This window comes from Lutra lutra, chromosome 4, assembly GCF_902655055.1.
Source record: "Lutra lutra chromosome 4, mLutLut1.2, whole genome shotgun sequence".
Taxonomy (NCBI): domain Eukaryota; kingdom Metazoa; phylum Chordata; class Mammalia; order Carnivora; family Mustelidae; genus Lutra; species Lutra lutra.
The window spans coordinates 170,540,077-170,549,106 of record NC_062281.1 but is presented as its reverse complement, the minus strand read 5'-3'; the positions used below and the strand labels follow the sequence as shown (position 1 = coordinate 170,549,106).

Here is a 9,030-nt window from a genome sequence, read left to right as displayed (position 1 = left end):
ACTGCTTTAGGGGAATGAGACATTAGCGAGCAAGATATATGAAGAGCCTGACGGGCAGTGAAACAGAACGTGGGGCTGTCTGCTACTAAAGGGCAATTAGAGCATTAATGAAGGGAAAGGGGCAGAGGGAGAAACAGTCCTGGCAAAAAGTCCAATGCAGATAATCCTCTCTCCGTTTCTGTCTTGAGGTGGTATTAGGTAAACTGAGACTCAAACCAGAGAGCTCAATTTATCCAGATTTAGCTTTATTCTGAATTAACCATCTGTCAAGGATGCATGTCAAAAGAGTAGAAAAGATGAAGGAGCCCATCAAAAAAAGTCCCCTGGCAAGTGGGAGGGACAGCGTAAGGTTAGGAGCCCTGTTTAGGGAAGGAAATGTTGTCCAGGTCATGGATGCCATTTTTGTCAATGATTCGAACACTGAAGGTTGGCAGATTCAGGATGAAGCGTTTCTGGAGCTGCAGAGAGACATGAAGAAAATCAGTCAATAATCTTTACTTAGCACTACCTATAGGCCAGGCTCTCTTTGAGGCACTGGGCATACCGGCAGATAAAAATTCCTGCTTTTGTGGGCTTATTTTCTACCGGGGCAGTCAGTCCTCAGACACCGAAGAAAGCCCAAACTGCAGCTGGAAGCTGGGGGGCAGGGAGCAAGAACTGGGAGAGGCAGCTGGGAGCTCGTCTCTGGTCACTCAGCTGATGAAAGAGTAAGACAAGTCAAGGCTCTATTCCCCACAGTCAGCTACCAATCAGTCTGGTAAACGTGGACTTCTTTTTTAAAATTCTCAAGGTAGTGAAGCCAACAAAGGAGTGACTGCCCTAGGAATAAGCTTTGGACCAAAGCAATGTACTCCTACATCCCAGAAGTTTGCTCCAGTCAACCGCCCCCCCAACATTATATAAGGCCCAGGTGTGTGCAGCTAGAGGAATGGGAGGGAGGAGGTTGGCAGACCTGCTCTTGGAACAACCCCTGCTTGACTCCTGCAATCCAAGCTGACCTGTGATTAAAGTAACATCTCTGCACTCTCTGAAGATTCTCTGCTTGAGAGGCTGTTCCAAAGGAGCTGTGGTCTAGGTGCGTGGAAGCACACAGCCCCCACTAACCTGGCTAGAGACATAGCTGAGGAACACAGCTGGAGGAAATCTATGCTTCTGTGGCCACCCTTCCCAGATACCTCACTTAGTCTTCAGAGAGAAGGCAGAAAGCTCTCTATTTGCTCCCTTAGGAGCATATCCCAGAGATGCCCACCTCCCCAGGTCTAAGCCCACCCTCCCATATTTCCCATCTCCTCTTACAGCTGAGGACTAGGCATCGACAACAACCCATTCCATTTCCTGAGACCCCTCTAGCTGATGGCTCCTATGCCCAGAAACAAACTGCAAAATCAAGAAAAGGCGACAATAAGGAAATGTGGGTTTCTAAATGATCAAACTGAGAATCCATGGTGAATAAAGTCTCAAAGCACTTGATATGCCAGTGACTTCTCCCTAGTGGCCCCTTGTAACACTTAGGACTACTGGACTGATACAGCCTCTTAGCTGAATGATTGAAGAAAGCACATGAGTTTATTCTCAGCTTCTGCTTTGGAAAGGGGATTCACAAACAAGAGGAAGAAGGGGGCACTGTGGACTGAAAATGACAGGGCTGTATAAGAGGCAAATCGACATCATGCCCAATGCTCCCACCCGGCTCTCACCCTCCTACTCTCTCACCAGACCACAAATTCAAGTTCATCCTTAGGCGACAGAAACAGAGAAAGAATTCAAATGCCTATGGGAGCTGCTTTCTCTTCCTCCTCATCCTCCATATGTACCCCAAAGACTCTTAGGAGTAGTACTGGAATGGGTGGGGTCCATGTGCCTGGCCTCGTAAACTAAAGGCTACCCTTCTCTTCCACTTTAAGCTTCCTAGTTGCTTTCTGTGGCCTCCTGAATTCTCAGTGAAGGCTTTCTCTCCAGGACTACTGCACCGTGAGAGAGCAGGCAGTATGGCAACTCCAGGGGGCACAAGAACACAGCAGGTATAAAGTCTAGGGCAGTAGTAGTTCGTAAAGTATGTTCCAGTTACCACCTGCAACAAAATCACTTGGCACTGCCAATTACTCAGGCTCCACACCAGGACAAATGAATCAGAATGGGCACCTGGGTGGCTCAGTGGGTTAAAGCCTCTGCCTTCGACTCAGGTCATGATCCCGGGGTCCTGGAATCGAGCCCCGCAGTGAGCTCTCTGATCCGCGGGGAGCCTGCTTCCTCCTCTCTCTCTCTCTCTGCAGGCCTCTCTGACTACCTGTGATCTCTGTCTGTCAAGTAAATAAATAAAATTTTTAAAAGAAAAAAAAAAAAAGCGGATGGAGGTGGGAGTGGGATAGTCATGAATCTGCTTAAAAACAAAACAAAAAATAAACAAACAAACAAAAAAACCCCACAGGTCCCTAGATTATACACACCAAAATCTAAGAGCCACTAGGCTGGATGAACCTGTCCACCCCCACTTAACAAGTAACTAAACTGTAAAACTGACATTGATGAGAGGAAACCCAGGAGAGGAAAAAACTAAGCTTGTTACCCACCAAACTCTATACCTGGTAGGAACTTCACATCTGGTTAGTGGGTAGTATTACACCTTCTGGCAAAGATCAGAAAAAAATGCAACCAAGGAACGGAACAATATTGGCAAACAGAGATAAACATTCCTTTCAGGATCCTGTGGGAGCTACTCACCTCCTCTAGACATTTCCTAAGAAGCTCCACTGCCCTCTCACGAGAGATAGCTGAAAGAGAACACAAGAGACCATGCACTCAAGGTGATGCCATTAAGTCTATCTGCCACAACTTCTACCTTTCAAACTTCTTCAGGTCAGTATGCCACACAAATGGAAATGGCAAAAAAATGCCTAGCCTTCTAGTTTGCAATAAACTTATTCCATATGCAGTGGAAGATGCCCCAGACCCAGTGCTCTGGCAGCCACAAGCCATTGCAAATTGATTTGCTACAGAGAAGGGTAAGCATGACGGAATTCTGCCTCCCATGGCCAGGGCCTGCCTCTAGAGAAGTCCAGCGGCTTGCCTCTTTTTTATAGCCCATCCCCCTCACCTCTACATGCACCCCAACCCCCCCTTTTAGACCAGGGCTTAAATCAGTTCCATCTGCCCTAGCCAGCTGCAAGTCAGGGAAAGGGAGGACAGGGCCCGAGTTTTAGCCTTACTTTCCCAGCTGGATCTCCCTTTAACAATGGAAAGAGAATTCATAGGATAGGGCTGAGACTCTCATAAAATCAGAGCCAAAGGAACTGTCCAGAAGCATGGCAAACTGGGATGACATATTATGCAGTTCAGCTTCAGGGGTGGTTAGTGGTGATTTTGGTGGGCAAGTCAGCTGTATTACTGACAGATGCCAAATCAAGAAACAGTCACTAGGAGGCAAGGCTAATTCTTTTCAGGATGTGGCCTAGAGCTCTGGCATGGCTAAGGTTGAGTGAGAGGACAGCACCAAAAAAAGAGTGGAAGAGTCAGATTTTTCCTGTACTGACAGGGAAGAATGGAATTTAAGGAGAGAAGTGGCTATCTGTGCTGCATCTACAGCCTGTAAAAAGTGAAAAATCCCAAGTGCCTGTTGCTCATGGTGGCGAAAACCAAGGTTGGGACTGGAGTCAGAAGATAAAACTTAGCACAAAAGCATTCCTGTGCTGAAAGCTTGGCCAAGCTGACAGTTTATCGACAAGGAGAGAGCCAGCTTTTTCTTATAGGAGGGTCAGTCATCAGGTGATAAGAACCAAGGGAGGGGCCTAGACTTGTGGCCTTCAAAAGCGTTCACATTTTAAGCAAAAAACATCCTCAGTTGTCATGCTAGGGACCTGTTCAACCTCACAAGCTCAAAACAAACACACAAACCACTTGGTTTATTTGCTCGTTCTTTATAGCTGAGATGTTAATAAGCATCTAGGCAGAGCAAAGTGAGTTTAAAAACTGAAAAATTAGTCTTATTCCCTACTCCCACACCCTTCAAAACAAAACAAAACCCAGCTCTGGACATAGGCAGTATCTCCTTTTGTCTGGCAGAAAGGGACTACTTTTATTAGCCCTTCTCCCCTGCAGGGAGAGCAGCTTCCACAAGGTACCTGGATGTGCTTCCCAGGCCCCATCCATCCTCTACTCAAGCCCTGACCACACAAGCCCAAGGGGTGGTGTACAAAATGAGGAAGCAGCTCAGGATGGGGCTCTGCTACTACTCCCTACCTAGTGCACTAGAACTTACTTGGTGTATAGTATCGGTCCAGGATACTGAGAGTCAGGAAGGCACCATAGCCATGGGCTGCAAAAGGGGCCTTGGCCAAGGCTGCCAGGTAGTCCATGTAGTAGAGCGCTGGACCCTCATGCTCATCATAGCCAGCCAGGAGGAGGTTGACATGATACGGGGTCTGCAAAAGAAAGACATGGTCAAATCAGGAACACCAACATCTCTTCCCATGACAAATGAGAACATACCAAATTTTTTTTTAAAAGATTTTATTTTTATTTATTTGACAGAGATCACAAGTAGGCAGAGAGGCAGTCAGAGAGAGAGAGGGGGAAGCAGGCTCCCCGCCGAGCACAGAGCCCAAAGCGGAGCTTGATCCCAGGACCCTGAGATCATGACCCGAGCCGAAGGCAGAGGCTTAACCCACTGAGCCACCCAGGTGCCCTGAAACATTCCAATTCTTTTTTTTTTTTTTTTTTTTTAAGATTTTATTTATTTATTTGACAGAGACCACAAGTAGGCAGAGAGGCAGGCAGAGAGAGGAAGGAGAGCAGGCTCCCTGCTGAGCAGAGAGCCCGACTCGGGGCTCGATCCCAGGACCCTGGGATCATGACCTGAGCTGAAGGCAGAGGCTTTAACCCACTGAGCCACCCAGGCACCCCGGAACATTACAATTCTTGATTAAGAAAACAGCACCAGCTAAGGAAATCATGATGAAAGTAAAAACTGAGAAAAATCTAAAGGTCCAAGAGTGTGGTAAGAGGTAAAGGGAGGCTGGCTTCTTTTCTCTGAACAGAAGAGCATTAGGAGCACTTTAAGGTATTAAAAAAAACAAAAAACAAAAAACAAAAACAAAACTGCTTTCTTCTTGAAGCCTATGGACAAGAACTTGTTACAAAAGCATTTCAAAGGCAGAGAAAGCATCGGTGCTCTTTCGTCTGTCCTAATCGCTGAAATCAACAAACACCGTTCTGAGAGTGTCATGCCACAGACTAAAGCAAGCAGCAGCCCCAACCACTGCTTCCAAAATAGTTTCAGTTTGGGCACTGGGACCAAACTCTCAAGCGGCAGACCATATGCCCCAGTATTAAAGAAACAACTCATGGGATGCAGAAGGATAGCAGTCTCAAAAATTTAAGTCAAATCACTAAACTTTTTTTTTAATTCTTAATTTTAAGTAGGCTCCAATGCCCGATGTGGGGCTCAAACTCACAACTCCTAGATCAAGAGTTGCATGTTCTCCCCAACTGAGCCAGCCAGGTACCCCTCAAATCACTAAACTTTTAGTCCAGACAGTAATAATGGAAGTCCAAAAATATGCTAGAACTTTGGAAATATAGTAAATACTAGAAGAACTATAGATTTAACTGAAATGTTAGTAATATTTTCCTTATATAACAAGGCTCTCCTAAGATAACTGAAAAGTAATTTATAGCAATGAGACAAATGTAAAGTAATTAACAGGTGTCTTTTCTTTGTATTATCAGCAAATCTAAACATGCAAGTTTCTTTTTTTAAAGATTTTATTTATATATTTGACAGAAAGCTCGAGAGAACAGGAACACAAGCTGGGGAAGAGAAAGAGGGAAAGCAGGCTTCCTGCCAAGCAGGGAGCCTGATAGGGGGCTCGATCCCAGGACCCTGGGATCATGACTCAAGCCGAAGATAGACGCTTAATGACTGAGCCACCCAGGTGCCCCTAAATATGCAAGTTTCTACAAAGAACCTTGACCAAGTCTGCCTTGCTCTTCATCTCCAAATGGATGCTTTTTTCTCTTACACCAGCTGGGCCATTTACCATGTTACATTCACCCTGTCTATGCCCCTAGGCATCAGTGGTGAGACTCCCATTTTACATAGCTTCCTTTTTCACTGCAAAATGTGTTTTTCATCTTACATTTGCCACTGTGGGTAGTGAGCAAGCCTTGCTCAAGATTATGTGCCCATCCTTAAAGTTACATATTCAATTAAATGCACATTAAATGAAACTGAATATATTTACACACCCTTTTACAGAGCATCAAGTAATAACAGCTAGTGGTCTTTAAAGTGACATCTCACATTCTTGGAAAAATGGTTAACATGGGCACTTGAAGAAACTCATGTTAGAAGAACACATGAAAATATTATATACTTACTTGGAACTCCAAGCCAGCTGTCCTAGTAACATTTCTCAAATACTACAGAGTAGCTCTAAACTGCAAACAAGGTTCTGCCTTAGGGATAAGATGGTGGACGGTCTGAGAGGAGTAGGAACTGACCAGCAGTAGTCAAGTCTTCTGAGAAAATAATTACCTGCCTGTCACATTTCCTGGTGGGCAGTGTGCTACACTCTGCCAGGCTCCAGAACTCTTTGCCACATTCTGCAACTACGTTCTTAGTAAGTCTGACTTTAGGCAAGACACTTAACCCCTAGGAGCTTCTGTTTCCGTATGTGTAAAACTGGGTTAGTTAATCCTTCCCCTTTCTATCTTCCAGGGAGTATGGTGAGAAAAAATAATAGAGGTGAGCATCCCAAACTCTGGAAGAAAAGATGCTACCTAAATTTCTTAGTATATTAGCCATACCCCAGTCTCCTTTCAGTAGTTTACCACTTTAAACAACAAAGACAAAACTGTTTAAATTGGCTAGAGATAAAAATATATATCTAGGGACGCCTGGGTGGCTCAGTTGGTTAAGCAGCTGCCTTCGGCTCAGGTCATGATCCCAGCGTCCTGGGATCGAGTCCCACATCGGGCTCCTTGCTCAGCGGGGAGCCTGCTTCTCCCTCTGCCTCTGTCTGCCTGTGCTCATGCTCGCTCCCTCTCTCTCTCTTTCTAACAAATAAATAAATAAAATCTTTAAAAAAAAAAATATATATATATATATCTAATAGAATTTTTTTCCAAGTGTGAAAACAGTACTGTAAAATCAGGCAGACATAGAATACCTTCATGTTGTTATGGTTAAAAGTGAAATAGCAAAGAGGAAACAGAGAGAAGAACAAGGGGCAGGGGGAGAAAGACAGAGATGGCAGAGATGGGGATTCTAGTTGGTTTTCCTCCCCAAGAGACTTCATAATTAAATTCTCTTACCTATCACAAAAAAAGTTCATCTTTTCGCTAAGAGGTTAACTCTATTTTTTGTTCACAGGCCAAAATGCCCACCATCTGGTCAACTAGAATAATTTTATCAAGTTGTAATGGTAAGTTAAGGATCCACTCTGCTACCCTAAGAAGTCTAAGCAACAGAACCTGGATTATGTTCTGTCTCCAGGGATGATCTTGTCTACACTATTATAGATTACGCTGTGTTTAAAACACGTGATTTTAAAGGCCACCACCAAAAGATTTTTACATGAAACTGTATCAACGGAACTTCAAAAGCAAACTGTATTGCTTAACTGGTCTATATAATATCATTTATTTATGCTGAAGCATCTGATACATGCACTCGTCAAAGTCAGTATTCAGAAGCCACAATACGTGGTAGAGAAGATAACTCACAAATTATTGTGTGACTTTGAATTACCAACTTTTGCAAGTGTGAGATGCTTAAGCATAAATAAATGGTGTTATCTAGACTAATTAAATCAATACATCTGTGTAACAACTTGGCAGTTTCTGAAATTCTTCTGACAATGCTCCATCGAAGATCTCTGGCTCACACTAGTTTTTTAAAATTAAATAAAGTCTTGTATACTGTCACTCCTGCTCCTCTGAGAATCATGGTGTTCAAAGTGACAAAGCCATAGTTATGGGTTTCTTGACTGTTATAGCCCCTCATATTCTCGAATCCTTACCACTGTCCCGGAAAGAGACAAATTCCAAGCCCTTCAATTTTGTGCTATTCTGACCACATACACATGTGTGACTGCTAGTGGTGTGTTTAGGGAAATACTTATGTGGAAGCTACAAATACAATATAATTTGTATTGAATACAAATATTCAAATATTTATGCCAATTATAAGCTCCATGAAGGCAGGATTATGTGTGGTTTGTTCAATGATATGTAAGCATATAGTACACACTCAATATAATATTTGCTGACTGAGTAATAATCATACCAGAAAGCATTACACATTTTAATTTATATGTGGCTAATGCCTAGTATCCCAAGATGAGGAAAATCACTAAACAAATGTCAGAAAGTGGTAGGTCCTACTTCCAAGAATTCACTCAAGTCTAAACAGACTGCCAGCATCTCTCTGAATGTCCACACGCTGTTGCTTTTTGCTAGATTCCTAGGTCCTTCTCTTTCTACCTCCCTTCAGACATGGGTTGCTAAGTAAAGAAAAACTAAGGATACAGATACAGAACTGAACAAAGGGAAAATAATAGCATAAATAAGTATCTTAGGAAAAAATTGCTGGGTTACACTATACACAGACTTGAGTTCAAAATCTGGCTCTCTTACCAATGTGTGGTCTTAGAAAAGCTTGTCACTTAACTTCTCTGAACTTTAGTTTTCTCATTAAAAACGGGCTAATACCTACACAAAAGAGCTACGGTGAAGATTCAAAGAGATAATGCATATAAACAGTAAGCATAGTGCCTAAGACATAGTAAAGACTTGATAAATGCTAAAATTATCACTAGAGAAACACAATCATCTATGCAGTTCACAGTGCCCATGAAATACACAGAACAAGAACTCAGGAGAAGCCCACCTACTCCTAGCATATGTGTCTTCATAAAGAGACATGGAGGTATATTAATAACAAGTGCCTAGCACACTGCCTGACACATGGGAGAAATGCAGTAAATGACAGTTTCCTCCTCTCCCCTTACCAGACTCTTTTCAGGGGCCTCG

The 9,030-nt window shown here is 43.5% G+C and overlaps 1 protein-coding gene across 1 annotated transcript in view; it reads right to left on the bottom strand.

Annotated features, from left to right (window-relative positions):
* Window positions 1-224: 224 nt before the first annotated feature.
* The window catches only part of PSMB2 (proteasome 20S subunit beta 2), a 32,707-nt gene continuing 23,901 nt past the window's right edge, over window positions 225-9,030 (bottom strand). The window contains exons 4-6 of the mRNA XM_047727598.1: window positions 4,256-4,418; window positions 2,722-2,771; window positions 225-458 (exon numbers count right to left, since the gene is read on the bottom strand). Coding sequence (XP_047583554.1) covers window positions 351-458; window positions 2,722-2,771; window positions 4,256-4,418 — 321 coding nt within the window. The 3' untranslated portion in view covers window positions 225-350. The remainder of the gene's footprint in view (window positions 459-2,721; window positions 2,772-4,255; window positions 4,419-9,030) is intronic.